Source organism: Sycon ciliatum, chromosome 3, assembly GCF_964019385.1.
Source record: "Sycon ciliatum chromosome 3, ocSycCili1.1, whole genome shotgun sequence".
Lineage (NCBI taxonomy): Eukaryota > Metazoa > Porifera > Calcarea > Leucosolenida > Sycettidae > Sycon > Sycon ciliatum.
This window is the reverse complement of record NC_088645.1, coordinates 30,502,264-30,530,159: the sequence shown is the minus strand read 5'-3', so window position 1 is coordinate 30,530,159 and position 27,896 is coordinate 30,502,264. Positions and strand designations below refer to the sequence as shown.

Below are 27,896 nucleotides of genomic sequence, written 5' to 3'. Positions count from 1 at the left end.
AAAACGTCATTCATTGCAGTTACACTGAAATGGCACCAAATGCCTGAAAATGCTTGCAATTGGCTTCAATTTTTGAAATATTTCCCCGGCGGAGGATACAGTAAAGAAGAAATTCTTGTCCCCGATCGTAGTGTCTTCTTGGATTGTTGCCGAATCAAAAGGTCGTTCATTGTAGTTCCACGGAAATGGCACCAAATGCCCGGAAATTCTTGCAATAGGCTTCAATTGTTGAAATTTGTTTGCCGGGGAGGCCACCCCCCCCCCCCTCCCACCTTCTATGGCCGCCCCACCTCCAAAGTCGATGCGACGGGCCTGGGATATTTGTGTCTGCATGCATGAGTGTGTGTAGTGTGTGTAGTGTGTGGTCAGGTGTACGTATGTATGTGTGCAAGCTTTGGTTCTACATAACGTTCTATCAAAGTACGTTCTTTTGTATTTGTGCTATGTTTTGCTGACAGGGCAAAGGAGTGGTATGGCCTGTTTAGGACTTTGCTTGGGTAAGCAGTACTTTAAACACAGAAGGTGCAACTATTACGAAACTGCATGTCTGAGAAAACCAGAACAAGTGTGCAAGTTGATCTCTCCTCTTTCGCTCTAATGTTGCAGTTAAGTTTCCTTTTCAGGTGTTAAGCGACTGTGAAAATCCCTTGAAAATGGCGTACCTCTGAAAAATGGCGTACCTAAAATCCCATAATGTATGTGTATGTGTGTAGAACCAAACCACACCACAGGCGCGTACACAAAATAAACTATCAACAAAACTAAATCAAGCTAACATTACCTCCTCACCTTAAAAGAGGTCCGGGAAGTAGCATCGCTTGGCCACGCCAGCATCAAAGAAGACTAGAGCCAGCACCCCTGACGTAACAAGTAACAATGTCGAAAACAGCCGATATACAAGCGATGATAAAACAGCAAGCTACGTCTGCAATTCGTACGGACTATATATCGGCAGATAGAAGAACACATTTTCTGGTACTGAGGAAATGTCCCCGATCATCCTGTTTGGCTTTTCTTGAAGTATAATTTTTGTTTTCTTCTACACTACCATGCTGACATACGTTCAAACTCACACCTGCTCTGGAAAGCTGGTCTAGTCAGCAATTTCTACTCCAAAACTGCTCCTTACACTGCAGAACAAAGTGTACAGGGAAAAGTAGCGGTGATCACTTGTCACTCCAAATGACAAGATTCTCCTTCCAACCCCAACATTTTCCCGGTGCGCCAGTTGATGCCAAACTGACTGAGGTTTTGCCTGCATTTTTTTGAATTTGAAACCTTTCCTCAGTATAGTTTGCTCTGCAGCGATGGGAGTAGTGTTGGATTAGAAATTGCTGGGTAGATGTCGCGGAGAGGCCAGCTTCCCAGCGCAGGTATGAGGTTGGACGTAACGTGGAACTCGCTTAGGGCATGTTCGTTTGGTTGGATCCGGATCTTGATTGATTGAGTGGATCCTTTGGATCCGCTAAGGTCCAAAAAAACTTAAAGGGGAAGTATACCCTAAAATCAAATTTTCACCAGTTGTAGTCTTCGGGGTGCCGAGTCGAATGGTCTTTGTCCGAGGAAGCTGAGACGCTCCCTTCCTCCTTTATTCCCAATCAAACTCGCGCACTTCCACCGAAACTGGGTGACTGCGCCCTACTAGATAGGGATTAGTATGGAAAAGTCACTAAAAACGCCGTTTCGTTCTTATAAAAGCGCGGATGACCGCGATTGGTCCGTATGTTGTAGTCTTTTGGCGGCTGAGTCGACTGGTTTTGGTTCGAAAAGGCTGCGATGCAGCGTTCGGCCCTTATTCCCTATCGAACACGGTTGAGTAAGCGGTCATGTGCTCATTTACATTTGGGCCCGTTTATGTCACTCGAGTTGAACCTTTGAACCAGGGAGTCGCAAAAGCCTCTTACAACTCCCTGCTTTGAACCTTTGAGTTGAACGTTGATGTGAAAATTGTAGCCTGCAGCCAGTGCAGGCACGGTGACCAGGCAACTGGTGTACGCATGAGCTCGTGACAGCTTACTCAACTGTGTTCGATTGGGAATAAGGGCCGAACGCTGCATCGCAGCCTTTTTGGACCAAAACCAGTCGACTCAGCGGCCAAAAGACTACAACCTATGGACCAATCGCGGTCATCCGTACTTTTATGAGAAGGAAACGGCGTTTTTAGTGACTTTTTCCATACAAATCCCTATCTAGTAGGGCGCAGTCACCCTGTTTCGGTGGAAGTGCGCGAGTTTGATTGGGAATAAAGGAGAAAGGGAGCGTGTCAGCGTCCTCGAACCAAGATCATTCGACTCAGCACCCCGAAGACTACAATTGGTGAAAATTTGATACAGTGGTCCCTCTATAATCCGGCACCATTTGTGCCACGAAAATCTGCTGGATTAGGGAGGGTGCTGGATTAACAAATCTGATTTACTGCTGCAATGTGCATGAAGAGGACATTGTGGCTACTGAAAATTGTGCTGGTTTATCGAGGGTGCTGGATTATAAAGTGCCGGATTAGAGAGGGACGACTGTATTAGGGTATACTTACCCTTTAAGAGAGCATGTCTGAGAATACCAAAGTATGTGTGCAAGTGGATCTCTCCGATTTCGCTGAAAAGTTGCAGGTATGTTCCCTTTGGGGTGTAGATCGATTGCAAAGCCCTTGAAAAAGTTTCTGAAGGGAATCTTGAACCTTGAATCTCGAAATGGCCTAAAAATCATATTATTTATGGGTCTACAAAGGAGTCACACCACAGCGTATACGAACAAGCTACGAACAATACTCCATCAAGTAGGGACTTCAATTGAAAAACCAAATTCGCGAGTTTCGCATAAAATGCTAGTTTTCTACACCTGGAAGATGTGAGAAACGAACTGTGAAAATTTGAACCCAAAATTCCAAGGCAATCTAGAGTTATAGTCGAACAGATGTGACACCGACCGAGACACAGGCAAGGATTGTGACGCAGACAACTGCTGCAACAGCGACTGCGATGCAGGCAACGATTGCGACAATGACCGAGACGCCGACAAAGGCTGCGAATACTACTGTGACACAGGCAGCGGTTGCGACACAGACAACAACTGAGCACAAATAACGGCTGTGAAAATGACTGCGACGCAGGCAGCAGTTGCGTATCGATCATGGCCGCGACAACGGCTGCGAAAATGGCTGCGACAACGGCTGCAAAAATAGATGCAACCATGGCTGCGAAAATGGCTGCGACCACGGCCGCGAAAATAGCTGCGACCACGGCTGCGAAAATGGCTGCGACCACGGCTGCGAAAATGGCTGCGACTACGGCCGCGAAAATGGCCGCGACCACTGCTGCGAAAAATCGCTGCGACCACGGCTGCGAAAATGGCTGCGACCACGGCTGCAAAAATGGATGCTACCACGGTTGCGAAAATAGCTGCGACCACGGCTGCGAAAATGACTGCGACCACGGCTCAAAAAAATAGCTGCGACCACGGCTGCGAAAATGGCTGCGACCACGGCTGCAACAAAATGGCTGCGACGACAGCTGCGACACAATGGCTGCGACCACGGCTGCAAAAAAATGGCTGCGACCACGGCTGCGAAAATGGCTACGACCACGGCTGCGAAAATGGCTGCGACCACGGCTGCGAAAAAAGGCGTGAGACCTAGGCTGCGAAAATGACTGCGACCACGGCTGCGAAAAAATGTTAGCGACAACGGCTGCGAAAATGGCTGCGACCACAGCCGACGAAAATGGCTGCGACCACGGCTGCAAAAATGGATGCGACCACGGCTGCGAAAAAAATGGCTGCGACGACGGCTGCGAAAATGGCTGCGACGAAGGCTGCAAAAAAATGTCTGCGTTGAAAACAGCGGTTGTGACATACATGTAGGCAGCAAATGTGAAAACGGAGGCGGCACAGACTGCGACGACGCGACACAGAAAACGGTTGTGACAACGGAGGCGGCACAGACTGCGACGATGACTGCGACACAGAAAAGGTTGTGACAACGGAGGCGGCACAGACTGCCACGACGACTGCGACACAGAAAACAGTTGTGCCAACGGAGGGGGCACAGACTGCGACGACAACTGCGACACAGAAAACGGTTGTGACAACGGAGGGGGCACAGACTGCGACGACGACTGCGACACAGAAAACGGTTGTGACAACGGAGGCAGCACAGCCTGCCACAACAACTGCGACACAGAAAATGGTTGTGACAACGGAGGCGGCACATACTGCGACGACGACTGCGACAAAGAAAACGGTTGGGAAAACGGAGGCGGCACAGACTGCGACGATAACTGCTAAACAGAAACCGGTTGCGACAACGGAGGCGGCACAGACTGCGACAAAATTGCTGCGACCACGGTTGCGAAAATGTCTGCGACCACAGCTGCGAAAAAGGCTGTGACCACGGCTGCGAAAATAGCTGCGATCACGGCTGCGAAAAAATGGCTGCGACCACGGCTTCGAAAAAAGGCTGCGACCACGGCTAGGAAAAATGGCTGCGTCCACGGCTGCGAAAATGGCTGCGACCACGGCTGCGTAATATGGCTGCGACCATGACTGCGAAAATGGCTGCGTCGACGGCTGCGAAAAAATGGCTGAGACCACGGCTGCGAATATGGCTGCGACACGGCTGCGAAAATGGCTGCGACCATGAATTCGAAAATAGCTGCGACGACGGCGGCGAAAATTACTGCGACGACGGTTGCGAAAAAATGGCTGCGACCGCGGCTGCAACCACGGCTGCGAAAAGGGCTGCGACCACGGCTGCGACAAAATGGCTGCGACCACGGCTACGAAAATGGCTGCGACACGGCTGCGAAAATGGCTGCGACCACGGCTACGAAACAATGGCTGCGATCACGGCTGCAAAAAATGGCTGCGACCACGGCTGAAAAAATGGCTGCGGCCACGGCTGCGACAAAATGGCTGCGACCACGGCTGAGAAAAAGGGCTGCGACCACGGCTGCGAAAATGACTGCTACCACGGCTGCGAAAAAATGTTCGCGACAACGGCTGCGAAAATGGCTGCGACCACAGCTGGCGAAAATGGCTGCGACCACAGCTGGCGAAAATGGCTGCGACCACGGCTTCGAAAAAAATGGCTGCGACAACGACTTAGAAAATGGCTGCGACGACGGCTGGGAAAAAATGTCTGCATTGCAAACAGCGGTTGTGACATACATGTAGGCAGCAAATGTGACAACGGAGGCGGCACAGACTGCGACGACGACTGCGACACAGAAAACGGTTGTGACAACGGAGGCGGAACAGACTGCCACGACGAGTGCGACACAGAAAACGGTTGTGCCAACGGAGGGGGCACAGACTGCGACGACGACTGTGACACAGAAAACGGTTGTGACAACGGAGGCAGCACAGACTGCGACGACGACTGCGACACAGAAAACGGTTGTGACAACGGAGGCGGCACAGACTGCCACGACAACTGTGACACAGAAAGCGGTTGTGACAACGGAGGCGGCACAGACTGCCACGACGAATGCCACACAGAAAACGGTTGTGCCAACGGAGGGGGCACAGACTGCGACGACGACTGCGACACAGAAAACGGTTGTGACAACTTAGGCAGCACAGACTGCGACGAGGACTGCGACACAGAAAACGGTTGTGACATCGGAGGCGGCACAGACTGCGACGACGACTGCGGCACAGAAAACGGTTGGGAAAACGGAGGCGGCACAGACTGCGACGATAACTGCTAAACAGAAACCAGTTGCGACAATGGAGGCGGCACAGACTGCGACAAAATGGCTGAGACGACGGCTGCGAAAATGGCTGCGACCATGGCTGCGAAAATGGCTGTGACCACGGCTGCGAAAATAGCTGCGACCACGGCTGCGAAAAATGGCTGCGACCACGGCTTCGAAAAAATGGCTGCGTCCACGGCTGTGAAAATGGCTGCGACCACGGCTGCGTAATATGGCTGCGACCACGACTGCGAAAATGGCTGCGTCGACGGCTGCGAAAAAATGGCTGCGAATATGGCTGCGACCATGGATGCGAAAATAGCTGCGACGACGGCGGCGAAAATTACTGCGACGGCGGCTGCGAAAAAAAGGCTGTGACCGCGGCTGCGACCACGGCTGCGAAAATGGCTGCGACGACGGCTGCGAAACAATGGCTGCGACCACGGCTGCAAAAAATGGCTTCAACCACGGCTGCGAAAATGGCTACAACCACGGCTGCGAAAATGGCTGCGACCACGGCTGAGAAAAAAGGGCTGCGACCACGGCTGCGAAAATGACTGTTAGCACGGCTGCGAAAAAATGTTCGCGACAACGGCTGCGAAAATGGCTGCGACTACAGCTGGCGAAAATGGCTGCGACCACGGCTGCGAAAAAAATGAGATCTCTGTTCTCATTTTCTCTTTTTGTGTCCCACTGTGAAGGTGTCCTGATTGGCTGCTTGCTTCTCTTCTGTCCCCTGTTGCTGACAGGCTGCAATGGTAAGATCTATTATGGTGGATGAATTTGGTTCTGGCAATGTCATTATTTTCATGTGTGTCAGATATCAATGTTGTTTGCTTCTCTGATGTTTGTGTGAAGGCTAATGCAACTGCAGCACTGTGCTAGTATTGTCAGGTCATTGTCATTGCTGGTAGTGATGTATTGAGTTTGCATTGTGCTAGTATTGTCAGGTCATTGTCATTGCTGGTAGTGATGTATTGAGTTAGCATTGTGCTAGTATTGTCAGGTCATTGTCATTGCCGGTAGTGATGTATTGAGTTAGCATTGTGATAGTATTGTCAGGTCATTGTCATTGCTGGTAGTGATGTATTGAGTTAACACTGTGATAGTATTGTCAGGTCATTGTCATTGCCGGTAGTGATGTATTGAGTTAGCATTATGATAGTATTGTCAGGTCATTGTCATTGCTGGTAGTGATGTATTGAGTTAGCATTATGATAGTATTGTCAGGTCATTGTCATTGCTGGTAGTGATGCATTGAGTTAACATTATGATAGTATTGTCAGGTCATTGTCATTGCTGGTAGTGATGTATTGAGTTAGCATTGTGATAGTATTGTCAGGTCATTGTCATTGCCGGTAGTGATGTATTGAGTTAGCATTATGATAGTATTGTCAGGTCATTGTCATTGCTGGTAGTGATGCATTGAGTTAGCATTATGATAGTATTGTCAGGTCATTGTCATTGCTGGTAATGATGTATTGAGTTAACATTGTGATAGTATTGTCAGGTCATTGTCATTGCTGGTAGTGATGTATTGAGTTAACATTATGATAGTATTGTCAGGTCATTGTCATTGCTGGTAGTGATGCATTGAGTTAGCATTGTGATAGTATTGTCAGGTCATTGTCATTGCTGGTAGTGATGTATTGAGTTAGCATTATGATAGTATTGTCAGGTCATTGTCATTGCTGGTAGAGATGTATTGAGTTAGCATTATGATAGTATTGTCAGGTCATTGTCATTGCTGGTAGTGATGTATTGAGTTAGCATTGTGACACTGTACCCCTGTGTATGCCCATGCAGGTCAAACTGTCGGTCTATCTGCTACTGGTACACGGCAATTAGCACCATACAGAGTGACATTTGGTGATGGACAACCTACAGCCAAAGTTACCGATTACTTACCTGCATGTGTTGTGATCAGTGGATCAGGACCATTCATTCGACTAGAGAAGACTGATGGTAGTCTAGTGTTGGCTGAGTTAGGGTCCTTCGCAGTGTTTGGAATACTACTGGTGAACAGCACAGTACATCCTATACTGAACACTTCATACACTGGACTGTATCATTGTAGAACAGTGGATAACAACTCAACCCAAACGTATCAACTCAACATTGTAGGTAAGTTTAAAACCATTTCCTATTTTCTGTGCAATAATCTCCTACTGACTGTGTACTGTACAGTATGGCTACTGGAGTAGAAAGGAGAATGAAATTGAGAAATGATTTATTAGCTTTGGGTCTCACTCGCAATATTACATGTATTATTATCTTTATTCTCACGATGGCCGTAGCCAATAAGAGAGACACAGTACTATGTGTTATCAATCAGAGTGGGTGCAATAAACTGGGAGAAACAGTGGCTAGTGGCAGCCGTGGCTTAGGTGCTTCATTTAAGTAAAGACGAGGAAGGAAGTATATCCATTGCGAAGGCAGGTAGGCGATAGACCTTGATTAAAATGCTATACCTAGGCTGGGCTGCAGCGGGGGTTGGAGCATGTGCAAATTGATGATACTATGATCGGGGTAACTTCTCTTTTGAATGCATGTATTTCTCGGAGGGAGTAACAGTGTAGTGGCAGGTGGTTGTACTGAGTGCATGCTAAGTACAAGGGTGAACGTTGAAGGCGGGTTGAGTGGGTGGTGGGGCGGGCAAAGACTCGATGACGCCTCAATTCTCGGCTTGGTGGCTCGGTGATGTAGCCTGAGGTCGCAAGCTGGATGTGTGGCGGGGGTCGTTTGACAGCGATGGTGTGTGCAAAGAGTAGCTGCTTGAGCTTCCTGCGGGATGAGAGGGTTGGCCAAGTGACGTGGTGGAGTAACGAACTGTGGTGGCAAGGACTGAAGAGGGGGAGTCGGAGGCATAGTGTATGTACACATGTGTGTGTGTGTGTGTGTGTGTGTGTGTGTGTGTGTGTGTGTGTGTGTGTGTGTGTGTGTGTGTGTGTGTACACCTGACTATTGCACATGTGTGTGTGTGTGTGTGTGTACACCTGACTATTGCACATGTGTGTGTGTGTGTGTGTGTACACCTGACTATTGCACATGTGTGTGTGTGTGTACACCTGACTATTGCACATGTGTGTGTGTACACCTGACTATTGCACATGTGTGTGTGTGTGTGCACCTGACTATTGTACATGTGTGTGTGTGTGTGTACACCTGACTATTGTACATGTGTGTGTGTGTGTGTGTGTGTGTACACCTGACTATTGCACATGTGTGTGTGTGTACACCTGACTATTATAATAATAATAATATCTTTATTAGGATGACCCAGAGGCTTGTCGCCTGTCAAGGGGTTCACCGCTTTGAAGGATGTACATGTACACGTATGAGCTAAAGTGAAAGTAGTGAAAAGTTGTGCAGCGGGAATGCGTTGGGGAGCACACGGGGGGGGGGGGGGGGGTTATGTACATGGCGTAGGCATACCGGAGAGCAAAGCACTATGTTTGCAAGTGAGTTTGCGAAGCTCATTCTTGAAAACAATAATGGATGGTTCTGCAGTTAGTCTTGGTGGGAGGCAGTTCCATAAGAGGGAGGTTTGGAAGAGAAACAACGATTTTGATGTGACACATGTGTGTGTGTGTGTACACCTGACTATTGCACATGTGTGTGTGTGTGTACACCTGACTATTGCACATTTGTGTGTGTACACCTGACTATTGTACATGTGTGTGTGTGTACACCTGACTATTGTACATGTGTGTGTGTGTGTGTACACCTGACTATTGCACATGTGTGATACAAAATAACACTACATTACCGCACAGTGAAACTTGAGTCTTCGACAACCTTATCGATCCGACCACTTTTTCTCGTCCCGAATATTCTTTCATAAGCGCATCTAGAACCTGGTCTCCGACTATCTTGGAGTATTTATGTTCGACAGAACAATAGCTTAGTTTTGTAGCACTTGTGCATGACCTATACTCGCATCTCGGCATGAATAATACGTCATTTCCCCTCATGGTTTGTGCTCACTCTGTGTTGCGTGCTGGCTGTACGTCTGTCACTGCACCCCATATGCTTTCCCCCGCATCATCCATACACGGACTCGTGTCCGGATGCTCTGATGTAGGGCGCTTGTTTTTTTTGTTTTTTCACTTTCACATACTGCAGCTAATATGGGACTAACTCTAACCAGGGACCTTGCTCGCGAAGATCCCTGGTTCGAGTCCTGGCGGTGTGACTGATGAGGTCTTTCTTTCTTTCGTATCTGATTAGCAAGTGTTGAGTTTCGGAGAGAAAAAGAGCAGTACGAGGCACCTGGCCTAATTTCCTAATACTTTGCAACTCTCCATCAAGTCCTAAATTTTGAAATTCCGATCAGGTTCTATTTTTCAAGTCTTCACTCTATCCATTATTGTGTCCTTTTCTTTGCACAGCCCGACAAGTCCATTCAGCATTCCCCACATCCCAGCAACTGATTTCCAGAGATGCCAATCGAAGCATACATTGCATGTCTGTTGGGAATTTTCAACTCAATGTATCATGGAGGTCAACACCAGCGCTGGAAATGCCGGTTATCCGGACAACGAACCCTCCAAATATGGTTCATTCCACGTTCACCTTCAAGCTTTATGATAAAAGGATTGTGTCGCAACTGAATGACATTGATGCATCATCGTATTCCTTCAATGTAACCTGTACAACGAGGTACACGCAAGGTTTTGACTGCACTGCAACAAGGTCATCGCCTACGCGTCCACAAAGTGTGACCCAAAGATGTGTTCATGCTTCCCAGCAACTATCTACAACTGTGACAGTCACTATCAAAGCAGGTTGGTGTGTACATATATTCAGAATCACTTTGTGTCCATGTTATTTTTAAATCTTGAATGGCACTCCACTCAGCTTCATTATAAAAATAATGATGGTTGCCAGCAACAGTGACCGTCACTCGATTGCTGAATTGGAGACAAAATCTAGAGGTTCAGGGTGGTCTTGATGATCAAAATCTAAAGATATTGACCTAAAGAATGCTTTTGTGTGCAATGTAGCTGTTGAGTTTTACAACAGGGTGCTGGGAAATGAAATCCAACCCCCACGAATAGAGTAGAGTCACGGTTCACTGCACAGCCCCGCACTGTTCACAGTGCTCGGGTTGTACAGTCCGGAACTGGTACTTTCCCGCCGGCTGGATTTCACTTTCCAGCATTGTACATTATATTGTACCTGTACGTCCTGCATCATGGATGTGCATTGTACATTTTTTAAATGCCTTGTACCACTACTGGTGTACGTCAGTGTGTTACTTCTCAGTGTTCATCGTCTTATTACCATGAACTACACCTTACAATGATTTACCTAGGGTTCCCTGGAAGAAGGCCGTGCCTGTAAGGACTCCCCTATTCAAAATTTAGTAATAGACTTTACTACGGATACAACTACTACTACACCACAAAGTATAGTTGTTATGTTGTATTAGTACTACCACTCCACAAAGTATAGTTATTATGTTGTATTAGTACTACTACTCCACCACGTATAGTTATTATGTTGTATTATTACTACCACTCCACAAAGTATAGTTATTATGTTGTATTAGTACTACTACTCCACCACGTATAGTTATTATGTTGTATTAGTACTACCACTCCACAAAGTATAGTTATTATGTTGTATTAGTACTACTACTCCACCACGTATAGTTATTGTGTTGTATTAGTACTATTACTCCACAAAGTATAGTTATTATGTTGTATTAGTACTACTACTCCACAAAGTATAGTTATTATGTTGTATTAGTACTGCTACTCCACAAAGTATAGTTATTATGTTGTATTAGTACTACTACTCCACAAAGTATAGTTATTGATTAGCAAGACGATATTCGCGTTCGCGTTCGCTCTCCAAGGAAAGTCGAACTCAGTGACGGAATTCGCGTTATGGGAAGAATTAGCAAACAGAATTCGTACATGCATGTACGACGTACATTGTGTACAGACAGTAGCCTCTACAGCGTGGTAAATTTATGACTGTCCTGACACGAATCCGCGATTCGTGTTCCGACTCCTTTTCCGAACGAAAAATGAGAAAGTTCGCAATCCAGTTCGCTAACTGAAAAATGTTTGTGAACGCGAACGCGAATTTCGTCTTGCTAATCCTCCGTATTACGGAGGATTAGCAAGACGAAATTCGCGTTCGCGTTCGCACTTCAAGGAAAGTCGAACTCCGTGGCGGAATTCGCGTTATGAGAAGGATTAGCAAACAGAATTCGCACATGCATGACGTTGACACGACGTACATTGTGTACAGACAGTACAGCGTGGTAAATTTATGACTACCCTGACACGAATCCGCGATTCGTGTTTCGACTACTTTTCCGAACAAAAAATGCGAAAGTTCGCAATCCAGTTCGTGAACTGAAAAATGCTTGCGAACGCGAACGCGAATTTCGTCTTGCTAATCCTCCGTATTATGTTGTATTAGTACTACTACTCCACAAAGTATAGTTATTATGTTGTATTAGTGCTACTACTCCACAAAGTATAGTTATTATGTTGTATTAGTGCTACTACTCCACAAAGTATAGTTATTATGTTGTATTAGTGCTACTACTCCACAAAGTATAGTTATTATGTTGTATTAGTACTACTACTCCACAAAGTATAGTTATTATGTTGTATTAGTACTACCACTCCACAACGTATAGTTATTATGTTGTATTAGTACTACTACTCCACAAAGTATAGTTATTATGTTGTATTAGTACTACCACTCCACAAAGTATAGTTATTATGTTGTATTAGTACTACTACTCCACAAAGTATAGTTATTATGTTGTATTAGTACTACCACTCCACAAAGTATAGTTATTATGTTGTATTAGTACTACTACTCCACAAAGTATAGTTATGATATTGTATTAGTACTACTACTCCACAAAGTATAGTTATTATGTTGTATTAGTACTACTACTCCACAAAGTATCGTAATATGTTATTATGTTGTATTAGTACTACAGGTTAGTGGCCCTCTGTTCGTTTTGGAGACTAAAATCCGCCTTCTTCTATATGTATGACGTTTGCTATGGATTCTGGAGCTGAGATTTCCGTCTTTTTGAGCAACCGGCTTGAATGTTCTCTTCTTTGTTTCCAGAACTTTGTCCAGATCTCATTTTTGCAAAACACAACTTCAAACCCATTACTGATTTTAGCAGGGCGATTGGTATGCACATATCAATACGGTGTCAAGCGGGGTTTCTTGCTAACACCAGTCTGGATGTGACAAATTCTACATGCCAGAGTGGCGGAGTGTGGAACCCAAGACCACCAGCATGTGAAAGTAAGTCGTTACACTATTTATTGTTAGTGTTGAAACAAGCGTATCTTTAGCACGACGCTACCTGAACGCGCCCAAACGTCAACACCTGTAAAAATCGTATTTTCCCATGAAAGTACTACCTGTTCAAGGATCGATAACTTTACCTTCCGTTGGAATAATTCCACGATCTTGAGCTTCCTGGAAAGGTCTCGAGCCGAGGAACAAACTGGTGGCAAACCCAGCTCGAAGCGAAACAGAAATCCTGTGCGACAGTCTGGCAAACTCTATCAACGCGCTCGACAGACTCGAGTACGGCCAAGACTAACCGAGGTCAAATATTCAGCTGCCAATTCGGTCTCCTTGCTCGTATCGAGCTCAAATGTTTTGTCAAGACTCACGGGATCTACTACCATCATTTGAATCCTGTTTCCATGGCAGCAAGTAGCGCAAAAAAAAAGATCCACAATGGAAAATACGCGTTCTGCAGACTCCACAAAAAAGTTTAGTTGAAATTTGCCGTGTCGAGTCGCATATCTCAACAACCGGTAGTCGTAACGCTTCGACGATTGTTTCTATCGCCAACTAAGAGTTTTCGCGTGCAGATACAGGTTTCGATTGTGAGAATCGACCAAGTATTGAGTGAGTTATGATAATTTGAATAAGTCGCTATGGACTCAACACGGACCCCACAACTATGAGATGCAGGTTCACTGTACAGTGTACAGCGCGCGTCGTACTAGTACGACGGCCGTGGGGCATGCAACTCATGTGCGTCGTACTAGTACGACGCTTGCGCTAAAGGGGTTAACAAACCAGCAAACAGTTCCACTAACGAGCAAGCTATCGAGGGAGCTAACGAGTTTCGTTGATGTGGCAATATGGTTATTTAAATATTTTTTCTAACCTCGATTTCTTATTCAATTCAGCTGGTTCAAATAATTTTCAATGCTGGTATTTGGGGTTGCTTCTGCTTCGCTTCGGACTAGTGTTTGGTGTCGAGATGTCGTTTCAGCGCAGTCGTTGAGCAGCCTTTGTAAGAATAGACCGTTTTGCAACGATTACAAGTAGCCCTGTTCTTCGCTGCATCGCGGGAGAAAACTTCCAAATGACTGGGAGTAACTTTCACTCAAATGGAAAGTTGACAGAAGCATGTCCTGCAACAGATCAGCAGATGCGGAACAAGATATCAGTGGAGGCCACCAAAGCTGCAACGACAACTGAAACACATTCGCGTTGTGCAGGCATACAGTCACTGTAACTGCGAGTGATTTTCTTTTTGCGTGAGACTGGACTCTTCGAACCAGGGAGTCGTAAAATATTTTACGACTCCCCGGTCGATATATACCGCCATGTGTACGGAGTACGGTGTTCGTTAGTGCACATGAGCTGGCCGCACAAACGAACCGAGTTTCTGGCGAGCGAGCTAACGAGTACCCGGTGAGATCGTTTCCACACTACTAGTGATGAGGGTTGTTTTTTCGGGGTTTTAAGAGTGTGAAGCAGTGAGTTATTTTTCCAGATTTATCTGGGTCTGTCGAGTTGCCGAACGAGAACAGTTGGAAAGCGGTTTAAAATGGCCGTGAAGTTGTGCATCGGTCATTGGTGTCTCAAAGTGTTACTAACTGGTGATGGAGGTCACATTCTACTTGCTATGCCTATCTAAACATAGTGATCACTCTAGCACACAATTTCACGCTCACTATCCGTTTTTGCCGACAATGACGACTTGCGTAATAAAACTAACGTATAAAATAGAAGAGAAAAGGACATCTGGATACGAGTTAAGAGTAACTCTCCATCACTGTAACATGATACTATAATTATACAGTCAGAAAGTGCAATAACTAGGCACAAAACTGACAGAGTACTGAGACATTCGACGTCCTGACACCTAACTTCAACACATCTTTGTAGCGCTAACCGACAGCCTTCCAACTTGGAAGGGTCAAGGTTATGGAAAGACCAAAGAGGGGAAGGCAAGCGCAACGAAAACGAGCAAAAGCTACAGTCCAAACGGAACAAAGAATGTCCATTGTTACTGGATGATGACGAGACCAGTACGATATTTGACAAAGCGGTCTAACTACAATTCGAAGCAGCAAAGCAGCACACCACCCAACTTGGGTGGGTCATAAATATCAAAGATAAGTAAAGAAAGGGAAGCTTTGCGAAAACGAATTGTACAAGCCGAAAGCCAAACTCCTACCGTACTCCTCATGCATGACATTGTGATGGACTAGTTGACTACAAAACAAGTTGTTTCACACGACGTACGTTTCGCCGTATGGTTCGTGACGGCTCATCAGGTGTGCAATTTGAAACTCGGATGTTGAGCCATAAATAAATGTAGAAGAAAAAAGGACATATGGATACGAGTCTCAGTACTCTGTCAGTTTTGTGCCTAGTTATTGCACTTTCTGACTGTATATAGTATCATGTTACAGTGATGGAGAGTTACTCTTAACTCGTATCCATATGTCCTTTTCTCTTCTACATTTATTTATGGCTCAACATCCGAGTATAAAATAGACCTTGAATTATCCTAGTTCCAAGCAAACACACCAACATGCTGGTCTATAATAATACCGGTAAATGGCACACTTTTGCACCCGTTCTCTTCTATTTCCATTCCAGGTTGCAAAGTTAGATGTTCCGATGACATCAATGTTGAATCCTGTAATCACGTGATGGGACAAGGCACTGTCAACTGTATTTGTAAACTAAACTATATATGGGCAGGGAGCAAGTGTGTGGGTAAGTGACTTATGTGCTATGCATCACACAACTTCACATTGATGTGTTGTGAATTGTGCCATGGTTCATGCTTGGGTGCTTAGAGACAGGCGCTGAACACTAATGCCACTGGCAATGTTTGAGTACACACTCCTGTATGGCAAAACCTATGTGTACTTCACATGGGGATCACTGGTAACTGGAATCTAGGTTTTCACTTGCTTCTTTCCATCTCTGCCTTTCTGTCTATAACGCATATGCTTGTGTGTCGGTATCTATGCGTGTATTTGCTGTGTTCTATTTAGTAGTCTCTCCTACAAGTCCTGATACCAGTGGTACGTTCTATTCTGTGTCTCCTTGCCTTGCACTTTCAGTGAGTGCATCAAGCACTGCAATGGGTTTTGAAAACACTGCATGACCACTGTGTTGCATCAACTGGTGCAGAAATGGCCATTAGAGCAGTGACAACAACTTTCTGCAACGTGTACTAGAAAGACTTGTGGCAGAATTGTTTCTAGCCGTGCAAAGATGTATGAGCAGTGGCGGATCCCGGGGGGGGGGGGGGGGGGGGGGCAGGGGGCATCCGGGACGGATACCTTGGGCCCCCTCTTCGGCCAAATCCTGGATCCGCCACTGATGTGTGTTTCATGGTAGGCTCGGTGTGTACTCCGTATACGACTAGCCGTGCTAAGATGTATGTGTCTTTCTTGGTAGTCTCAGTGTGTGCTCTGTATACAACTAGTACGTCTGTATCACACCACAGAGCATGTCAGAAGTAATTAGTTGCTGCTCGACCCCTGGTACTGAATTCCTCGTTTTCGTTTATGTCCTTTTGTTACCCTAAATGCGCTGGTATCTATGTGCGTGTATTTTGCTGTGTTCTATTTAGTAGTCTCTCCTACAAGTCCTGATACCAGTGGTATGTTCTATTCTGTTTCTCCTTGCCTTGTACTTTCAGTGAGTGCATCAAGCACTGCAATGGGTTTTGAAAACACTGTATGATAGTGTTGAAACGATCTCACCGGATACTCGTTAGCTCGCTCGCCAGAAACTCGGCTCGTTTGTGCGGGCAGCTCATTTGCACTAACGAACACCGTACACCGTACTCCATACACATGACAGTACATGTTGACTGGGGAGTCGTAACATATTTTACAACTCCCTGGTCGATCGAGAGTCCAGTCCCGCGCAAAGTGAAAATCACTCGCAGTTACGGTGACTATACAGTGCCTGCACGACACTTGAGTTGTTTCAGTTGCCGTTGCAGCTTTGGTGGACTCCACAAATGTCTTGTTCCGCATCTGCTGACCTGACGCAGGATATGCTTCGGTCGCCTCTCCAGTCGAGTGAAAGTGACGCTCAGTCGTTTGGAAATTTTCTCCCGCGATGCAGCGAAGACCAGGGCTACTTGCAATCTTTGCAAAACGGCCTATTCTTACAAAGGCTACTCAACGACGGCGCTGAAAAGACATCTCGACACCAAACAGCAGTCCGAAGTGAAGCAGCAGCAATCCCAAATGCCTGCGGTGATGATTTGAACCAGCTGAAAAAAATCTAACGTAGAAAAAATATTCAAAAAAATATATTTGCCACATCAATGAAACTCGTTAGCTCGCTCGATAGCTTGCTCGTTAGTGGAACCGATCGCTCGTTTGTTATAGATACGCTCGTTTGTTATAGATACGCTCGTTTGTTATAGATACGCTCGTTTGTTATAGATACGCTCACTTCAACACTAGTGTATGACCACTGTGTTGCATCTACTGGTGCAGAAATGGCCATTAGAGCAGGGACAACAACTTTCTGCAGCATGTACTAGAAAGACTTGTGGCAGTATTGTTTCTAGCCGCGCAAAGATGTATGTGTCTTTCATGGTAGGCTCAGTGTGTACTCTCTATACGACAAGTCGTGCAAAATGTATGTGTTTTTCGTGGTAGGCTCGTTGTGTACTCCGTACACGACTAGTCAGTGTCTGCTCCAGAGCCGGGTGAGCCGGGTAATCGACCTGGTTGGACGGCGCTTGGACCTGGTTGAAAATATAGTACTGGATCACCTGTGACCCGGTTCGTACTTTACACGCTCGAACTTTGAAGGGATTGACTACATGGCTTGTATGTGTGACAGATCATGCGGAGGCGCACACCGAAGTGAAAGTAGTCAGTATCCGGTGTGTGCAAGTGCTCAGTTTGAGCTTGATCGTTTGAGGTGTTGCTTTGAGCCTCCAGCGAAGAGGCGAATCCACAGACCTCGCATGTGACTCGGCTGGTGAGACAGCGTCAGGCACATGTGTACACGGCTCCGAGCCGGTTGAAATGGTTGCGCCAGGTACACGTGTACCCGGCTGTCCTACAATCCTAGAGCAGACGCTGCTAGTATGTCTGTACCACACCACAGAGCATGTCGGAAGTAACTAGTTGCTGCTCGACCTCTAGCTCAGGTCCTGAATTCCTCGTTTTCATTTCTGTCCTTTTGCTACCCTAAAATCGCTGGTATCTGTGTGCGTGTATTTTGCTGTGTTCTATTCAGTAGTCTCTTCTACAAGTCATGATACCAGTGGTACGTTCTATTCTGTTTCTCCTTGCCTTGCACTTTCAGTGAGTGCATCAAGCACGGCAATGGGTTTTGAAAACACTTTATGACCACTGTGTTGCATCTACTGGTGCAGAAGTGACCATTAGAGCAGTGACAACAACTTTCTTCAGCATGTACTAGAAAAACATGTGTCAGAATTGTTTCTAGCCGCGCAAAGATGTATGTGTCTTTCATGGTAGGCTCAGTGTGTACTCTCTATACGACTAGCCGTGCAAAATGTATGTGTCTTTAATGGTAGGCTCGTTGTGTACTCCGTATACAACTAGCCGTGCTAAGATGTATTTGTCTTTCATGGTAGTCTCGGTGTGTGCTCTGTATACAACTAGTACGTCTGTACCACACCACAGAGCATGTCAGAAGTAATTAGTTGCTGCTCGACCTCTGGTACTGAATTCCTCGTTTTCGTTTATGTCCTTTTGTTACCCTAAAATCGCTGGTATAATATATGCGCGTGTATTTTGCTGTGTTCTATTTAGAAGTCTCTCCTAACTTGTTACAAGTCATGAAACCAGTGGTACGTTCTATTCTGTTTCTCCTTGCCTTGCACTTTCAGTGAGTGCATCAAGCACGGCAATGGGTTTTGAAAACACTGTATGACCACTGTGTTGCATCTACTGGTGCAGAAGTGACTATTAGTGCAGTGACAACAACTTTCTTCAGCATCTACTAGAAAGACTTGTGGCAGAATTGTTTCTAGCCGAGCAAAGATGTATGTGTCTTTCATGGTGGCTCGGTGTGCACGCTGTATACGTCTAGGCGAGCAAGAATGTATGTGTCTTTCATGGTAGGTTCGGTGTGTACTCTGTGTAGGCCCAGTATGCCCGTACCACACCACTCAGTGTGTCAGAAGTAACTAGTTGCTGCTCGACATCTCGTACTGAATGCCTCGTTTCTGTTTATGTCCTTTTGTGGCCCAAAATGTCACAACCTACGGTTCAACTACCACTTCATCGGCGCTTCTGCCCACGACCCCACGACTACTTCACACACAAACTCGCTACCTCCTACATCTTAAAATCAGCTATGTCAAGTGGAACACGATCCTTGCATCCGCCTTCCACTGCCGATGATTCTACAAAGCAGCGTGTATCAACTGCAGCTATCGTTGGCATTGCTAGTGTAGTAAGCGTCGTGACAGTGGCATGTGCCATCCTTCTCACCTTCAAGATGAAGAAGGTTCACAGGTAGGATCTTACTATAAATTTCTACTTTATACTGGTGTGGCGGCTTGTGTACTGTTTGCTCTTGGTCTCTACTGTAAATTACCACCAGAGCACCCCACCTTGATTTCACAGCCAGGGAAAACACATAATCCTACATGGCCAGCAATCGAGGACATCTGAGAGTTGTAATTTTTGTACTCCTCCCAGGTGTGATTTTTGGCGTGCTGGGCCAAGCACAAGGAAGCCATCTGCAAAAAAACTGCAGAAAATGGTTGTTGTTTGATCCTTTGGTGTAATCTTTGTTTCTAGTCGAAGCTAGTTGCTGTTTGGAGCAGAAACGCTGAAATTGACTATTTTCTGCATGTACTCATACATGTACTCATGTACTCAGGCATGCAGTCTCACTCGTATTTTAGCTATTTTTCTGGAATGGATGCTGCTCTGCGCCCCTTGGTGAACCTTTCCTGCGCTCGTGGAGCAGCTGAAAAGGACCACTGGTCTGTCTGGTTCCTGGTTTGAAAGTGGAGAGTCGACTTTTGTGCCTTGAAAAAGGAGTAGAGAGCGAGTAAGGTACGTCTGTGGCTTATTTTTGAGTGCTCCTCGTACATTTTGGATCGTGATAGAAATTCTCAGACCAAAGTCAGACCAAAGTCAGCGCGATGATGGCCGTACAGTTTTCTTGTGGATTTTTTAGTTGTTTCATCTCGTATCTATGTCAGTATCGTGATGGTGAAGTGGAGAGGGTGATTTTCTTCCTCTAGGCTTCGTTCGGCCGACTTTGCTTCGTCCTCGTTGAAAAGTGATCCTGAAAAAAAGGTCGATTCGCAAAATTATGTTGATTTTCAATGTACGTGGTGACATGCGATTGCTGGCTATGTATGGCAGAGTGCAATAGATTGTGTGCGATGTGAGAGCCTTAGTGTACTAAAGTCACACTTAGGTTTTTGTGTGCAGCTCGTGTCCGCCAAAAGTTAACGTGTATACGGATTGACTGCACAACATGCAATGTGTATACACGGTTCGTGTGGCAGGACACCACGTCCACAATACGACCAGAAAAGGACGCGCAGTACTCGCTGTACTTTACGCTACTTACGTGTATGAGCTCATAGGATATGAAGCATGGCTAGTGGCTCTGGAAATTACCTACATCCGAAGTGCCACCAGCAGTTACATGTTGCCCTGTATGGTGGAGAAATGCGCACAGAAACAATTTCGCCTGGTTGCATCATGTGTGAGTGAACAAGGTAGAAATGGAGAAATTGAATGTTACCTACATTTTGGCAAAAATCTGTTTTGCATGAAGGTCACCTACAACAATCTATTTTTTTCAGATTCCCAAATTTCAGGCTGCTACTATCTATGAAGGAGTGTTTCAATCCTCTCCATTTCTCGGCACTAGCAATAGTCCAAGAAGATGGCTGCTACAAACGTTTGAACTTGCGCTTCCTGCCCAGACGACTGACTCACGAGTGCCGTGTGGAGCACATGAGAAGTACGTGAGGCGGTCCACTCGTGAAGCCTGCAAGAAAGCACCACTCTCTGCTCAACACACAGTGTTTCGGGGAATTCCCCTCTCGTCATCACTAACTCATCAGCTGAACTGGAGTAAGCTGAGTAGGTTCAATGTCTGGAGCAGCCACCTTCTTCTACAATAACTGCCCAAGTCTCAACATCTCACTTTGACAATAGTCCGATAGGATAAATTAAAGCTATGCAATTTTTGATCAACATCGATGCATCCGTTTTTATGTTCGGATTTGAGTACGATCCACCTCTGCATCGCATTTGCAATTGAAGGGCTCCGATTCAAAACGATATAAATCCGTTTTATGGAAAGTTCAGGAACTGCAGTTTTTCCTTTGTTCTTTTTCGGTCTGCACTGCAGCAGCAATCACCTTTATCGTGTTTTGCAGAAGAGCACAAACTTTAGACTGGGATGTATCTCATTTTGACCCGTAAAACCGACACACACAGACGTCCATGGGGTGATAATGAACTCTTCCATTACAAAAAAAAAACGCAAAAGCTCCGGTTTGGTCTTTATAGCGTTTTGAATTGGAGCCCTTCAATTGTATTTATGGATTTTCCACAGGCCTTAGCCTAAATCGATTGAGTCTCCGTCTTTGCACTTACAAAACGTATGTCCGAAATAGAAAAAAAGAATAAAATTCTATATAAACACAGTTGCATTGATTTGCAATGGTGGGGTATGGCATAGTTGTATGTCTGTTCATAACACATTGATTTTCCAATGGTGGGGTATGGCATAGTGGTATGTCTGTGCATAACACATGCAAAGATAACATCCTGATAAGAAGAAGGACAAAATGTTACGAGTTATGACTAACTGCCCACCAACGTAACCAGATCTTATACAGTCAGAGAGTGCGACAAAATGGTGGACAGTTATTCATAACTCGTAACATTTTGTCCTTCTTCTTTTCACAATAATTTAATTGGCTCACCATCCGAGTGAAATGATAACATCAACAATAATAACAGTTTTGGATAGTCTCCACAGGCCCAAGTCACCCCCTGTCAACAAACGTAGAAATCAATTTCACGGTCCGCTCAAGACTCAGTTGGGGTGAATTTTCAGCATCCGTAGGAACTCCACCACCGTTCAAAGATTTAAAGCGCAGAAGCAGCTCCTAAAGCGGTGGGAGGCCCACCACCAAAGTGGTCCGAGACCGAAAAGCTCATTTGCTGCATTCATGTTTCCCTCGTGCCAGGCCACGAGTTTCCTATCGACTATGGGCCGCAGCACAGCTGGAACAAATCCTTCCGCTTCCTGGCAGGACTTGGACCTGGTACCATCTATTTCTCAATCATGGTCTTAGACAAACCCCCATGTCAACACCCTAGAATACTGCCGAATACTGGATTAACGATTCGATTATAGAGACATAGTAGGCTGTCGAACTCTGACGTCACAGCTTCTTGACAACGCGTAGCTACTTGGCCAAGTGGTGACAAACAAAAGTCGCGTCACCTGCACTTTTCATGTTTCCAGCGACAGCATTCTGCAGTGACCACAGCTACAGCATCTTTTAGACTGAGGAGAGCACCAGCGAGACTATTTATTGCAAATAAACTGCTACTTGTTGCCGAGTTTGTAGTTTTCGCCTTGTAGAGAAGGAGAAGCCGTAGCTGATTGTTTTGCTTGGCCACTGCTGTGCCTGTACTGTCGTTTGACTTTATATGTAGTCGCCGGCCAAGAAACAAGGATCGGTGTCTCTGTTATTTCTATCGCCGCAATCGCTGATTTCTTTTGGTTCTGAGACCAACCAACTCTGGGCTCGTTTCCTTGTCCAGCGGCAAGCGAAAATCATAACTCCTATCTCTCAGGTGCTGGTTAACACGCGCCCCAGTCAAAGTGATGCTGTGACCGTTGGAAACACGACAAGTGCAGGTGACGCGACTTTTGTTTGTTACCACTTGGGCTTGTAACTACATGTGACTACGAGTTTTCAGGCAGCGTGACGTAGGCACTTCGACAGCCTATAGCAGAATAGAAAAGAAGCACTGGCAAGAAAGTAATGAAAAGACACGAAGTTTAGCTGGTCAGTACAACACTGATGGCATGCTCATTACCACAATCTCCCAAACATAGCTGCACAAAACAATAAAACGAGAACATGGAGAAGGGATCCATGTGGGCTCAAAACCCATGGCGAGTAGAAGTTACATAGAATAAATGATAGAGCAGAATGGTTTTATATGACGAGCGTCAGAATTAGAGTTCATTCTTTTAAAAATGCAAGTACATGGAACTTATTGATGTCATCAATTCCACTTCAACAGGACACTGCCTGTGGACTCTCCTGTCACCGTCCCCATGGATATCCTGCCCCCCAACACCACCGAGGAGGAAGGTGGCGATGACCAACAGGCTGCAGCCCAGCCAGACACAACCACAACAACAATTGCAGTCAGCCAACGGGTACCGCAAAGGTCAACGACTAAATGCAAGGTGGCACGACCATTTGTAGTTGTTGCACCCGCAAAGAAATCCCATGTATACTCAATTGAAGAAGTATCTTCTTCCGGGGAGATTGAACTGCTGACGTAGTTATGTAAGTCCACTTCCTACAACCCAGCACTACTTTTACATGGAAAGCTTAAAGCTGCATTTGTTCGGTCATTCCCCGAATGGGCATGACATGCGGTCGGTACCCATTGCGGAATCGGAATGAGGGTAGCAAACAAACCCGCCCGCGTTGACTCGTGAATCTGGCGTTTTGTGCAACTCTGGAAATGATGGTTGGATGTTTTGCTTGTGTACCAGCTTCACCTGTTGTTTTGTAGCCTTGCCAAGGCTATCGGTAGTTACTTTTTTGCTTGCGTACATTTCTGCATGCCCCTTACAACAGTCCAGATGAGATGGTGCGGCCAAACGCGGCGTAGATCTACGAGCACCCGTAACTAGGGTGCCTATACATGGCGTTTGTCCACTACTTCATCATGACTTTTCGACACCTCGTCTCAGACACAGAAACATCTCTAGTTCTACACGTAACTGAGGCTCTTTTTTTATTTGACAGAAACTAGGCACTGCAGTGAGCAGAAGCCAAGTGGCAGGCTCAGTACCTGTTTGGAAGATTAGGTGCTGTGGAGCGTGGGGCTCGACAATGAGTTCTTGCTAGTCTCGCTGTGATTCTAGAGGCCCTGCTCGACGATGAGGAGGAGAGGTGCGAGGCCATCTTTCCAGTTCTTATCCTGGGCGAACACTTTCTCAGGCAGCCAAGGGTCAAAATACCACCAACAAGTAACTATGCCGAGCTTCCAATGCCGCCCTTTACCCTATACAATGTCCGGCAACATTGGTAATGGCAAGAATCGAGTTTAAAGTTTGTTGGCGGAGGTATGCAACAGCGGCAAAGGCCACAGTGGCCGAAGCGCATTGTCATTCCGCTCGGAATGAGAACTCATTCCACTTTTTCTTTGGAATCGCGGAAACCGATTCTGCTCCATTCATTCCTCGACCGGAATCGGCATTGCGCGAACACAGCCGGGTGTATCAAACAAACGTACTGGAACCAAAACAAGGTGCGATGACTTTGAAACAAGCGCAACCTGTGTCTGATGTTGCTGTTGTAGAAGTTTATTTAACGTCACACCACAAACTGACGGTTTCGTGTCCTTAGATACATGTGGACGACAAAATATGATGCTTTCCAACTGTTTCCTTCAATGCACTATCCGCTTTCTCTCTCTCTTTTCTCTCTCTCTCTTTCTCTCCCTCTCTCTCTCTCTCTCTCTCTCTCTCTCTCTCTCTCTTTCTCTTTCTCTTTCTCTTTCTCTCTCTCCCTCTCTCTCTCTCTGTCTCTCTCTCTCTCTTTCTCCCTCTCTCTTTCCCTCTTTCAATGTTATCGTCATCGGCCTTTGTTGTACGTCAGCAATCATTCCTGCGTTCTCATTGTGTCTGCCTTTCCGTGTTTCTTTCTCTCTTCCTCTCCATCTTCCTGTACTCCAGAGCCTCGGGCAAGCCTATCTGAAACTATGCCACGGTTCTTCCCGCTGACGCGCTCAGGTGTGTCTGTCACTATCGGCCCACACACACATGCACAGCCACACATGCACATCCACACATGCACATCCACGCATGCACACCCACACATGTAAACCCACACACATGCACACCCACACATGGACATCCACGCATGTACATCCACATCCACGCATGCACAACCACGCGTGCACACCCACACATGTAAACCCACACACATGCTCACCCACACATGGACATCCACGCATGTACATCCACATCCACGCATGCACATCCACGCATGCACACCCACACATGCGCTTCCATGCATTCACACCCTCGCATGTGCACCCACGCCCACTCAATCACACATGATTGATTCACGACCAGACATACAGACACACGTGCGCCCACACATACACACACCTGCTTACCAACGCTCTTCACAATGCTTTCCTGTCCACTCTGTGTTTCCTGCGTGCAATCCTCCCTAATTTTGTTGTGCACATTTGAGCGTCGCAGCATGTGATTGCGTGCCCTATGTTTTTATTTTATTTTAGCTCTTTCTGTTTTTTTTCCTTCACACTTGTAGAGATAGTATCCCTAGTTTCTTGGTGGCAAGTTGCCTGAGCTAGTTTAGCAAGCTGTATGCTTCCTTTAAAAATATACATAACTGTATGGTATGTACTCACACTATGTTTTGTGGCCGATTTTGACCAGTCCCCAGTTTCGGTTCCCTTTCGCCTCGAGCAGCACTCCCTTTTTCTTTTCTTTTTAGTGATTGACTTTGTATTGATCTGCTGTGACTATGATACTACGAGGGAAGTTGCTGTTTCTTCTATTCGGTGCATTGCCCTTTCTTGCCTGCTTCAGCGCTAGCAAGGCGCAGTGCATTTGTTGCAAAAATGTCATCGGATTTCAAAATTATTATCTTTTGTGTACTGTAAAACTGGAAAGTTTAATGAAAATTTGAATTTGAATCGCAGTGAAGGACCGTTTCTGGGGTTTGCAGGTAGAAGTAAAGTCTCCAAAAAAGTTTAATATTTTTGTAATTTTGGCATGATACCGTGCAGAAAGTTTAACGATGTTTGTAAGACGGAAAGAACATGCATGGCTGTTTGCACATCTTTACACAGACATGTCAAACCGGGTTCACGATAACGTTTCTTCAAATAAGGGACAAATTGATAATTAAAACGCTAGACATTGCGACTCGTTAGACTTTCTGGTTTTACAGTATTGCAGGTTGTGGACGTGACTTCTTGAGTCGAGGAATACATGTAGGTAGTAAATGGGAGTAGATGGCAGCAGGACGGTATGTATTTAGAGGGAGTACTATGTACTAGCTCTGAACCTAATTAAACTGAGCACAGTCATGAGCAACCTGGTGTTCAACATCATGCATTGTTACAATACCAGCCAATACAGCTTCCAAGATGAATGCGGGAGCCGCAGACGATAGCAGATTACGACCAAGTGGACACATCTACTGTGTTCTGCACACGCTGGTCATCGGGTAGATGGACATGTATCCGGTCCAATGGTCCAGTGCTCCATGCATTGCATTCAGACTTCACTGCACTGTTGAATAGCAGGCGTTGAGTCATACTCCCCGCCGGGATGCTTCACCAGCCAATACACCTAATCAGTGTGGCAATATGACTGGCTGCATGACTGCACACAATATACTCACGACTAACAAAGAGTAGAGACTGAGCACGTTCAGGTTGGGTGTTTCCTAAACCTGACTCTCGTTCACGATTAGGTACCAATCGGGGACGCATGTTCCAAGCAATGGACGGACGGTCCGGGCTCCAGTGGCAAGTCCAGTGGCAAGTCCAGTGGCAAGTCCAGTGGCAAGTCCAGTGGCAAGTCCAGTGGCAAGTCCAATGGCAAGTCCAGTGGCAAGTCCAGTGGCAAGTCCAGTGGCAAGTCCAGTGGCAAGTCCAGTGGCAAGTCCAGTGGCAAGTCCAGTGGCAAGTCCAGTGGCAAGTCCAGTGGCAAGTCCAGTGGCAAGTCCAGTGGCAAGTCCAGTGGCAAGTCCAGTGGCAAGTCCAGTGGCAAGTCCAGTGGCAAGTCCAGTGGCAAGTCCAGTGGCAAGTCCAGTGGTTGCAATGTGAGTTTTTACTATAATAATTATTCACGTACCTACAGCTAGAAAATAATAATGAAAGACGGTGATACAGTGACTAGGGAAGTGAGACAACTCGTGAACAAGTGCTTCAACCACACGCAGCAGTTACGGTGCGCGTATGGCCCCGTCGGCTCACAAGACGGTGAAAACAAACGCGTGATTCACGCTCGCCACGAGACTACGTGAGACGACACCAGCAGCTCACATACATGTAACATCAAGAGTAGAATTATGTTATGTACTGGGGATCATGTACTCTTGGTGATATCAAGAGTAGATAAACAAGAGTGTGCAACTCCGGATCTCTCCTGCACAATCTGCAGATACCCCAACCACGGCGTAATTTTTGTTGACGTCACCTTTTTTCAGAAGAACGCGCATTTTTGCCGCAGAGCAGTGTGAGAGCATGTGCTGGGCACCGACCTTGTAGTGTAAAGCCGGCCAAGACCACGAGGGACAACTTTCCGAAAGACTCGCAAAAAATTCCGCCGTGGGCCTACCCATCCGCGAGTTGCACACTCTTGTTTATCTACTCTTGGTGATATGCGTGCCAGGCTATGCTCTTCACCAAACAGTTTCGCATGATCTCTACACTTGAGTTCCTGTGTGTAGGCTCCAGGCATAGGCATGGCACAGGGCAGTATCAGTTCCTAATAGTATTGCCTCGACTGTGTCCTATGACACTCCGTCGTGACTGCACTGCAGCATGTGATGACTGCACGGTCAACGTGAACTACTTCTTTCTCTGGCAAAACTCCAGTCCACCACCAGCAGCAACATGACCTGGCGCTACACGTAGTACGATACTCAGACGGATGTCC

The 27,896-nt window shown here is 46.2% G+C and overlaps 1 protein-coding gene and 1 long non-coding RNA gene across 2 annotated transcripts in view; both read left to right on the top strand.

Annotated features, from left to right (window-relative positions):
* The window catches only part of LOC135812995 (uncharacterized), a 58,151-nt gene extending 48,262 nt beyond the window's left edge, over positions 1 to 9,889 (top strand). Inside the window, exons 2-4 of the mRNA XM_065326213.1 lie at positions 6,392 to 6,448; positions 7,497 to 7,814; positions 9,816 to 9,889. Coding sequence (XP_065182285.1) covers positions 6,392 to 6,448; positions 7,497 to 7,814; positions 9,816 to 9,889 — 449 coding nt within the window. The remainder of the gene's footprint in view (positions 1 to 6,391; positions 6,449 to 7,496; positions 7,815 to 9,815) is intronic.
* Positions 9,890 to 19,295: 9,406 nt separating this feature from the next.
* LOC135811951 (uncharacterized) lies at positions 19,296 to 25,909 on the top strand. The gene is made up of 3 exons (XR_010552728.1): positions 19,296 to 19,471; positions 23,258 to 23,529; positions 24,930 to 25,909. It is a non-coding gene; the product is annotated as an uncharacterized LOC135811951 (long non-coding RNA).
* Positions 25,910 to 27,896: the final 1,987 nt, after the last annotated feature.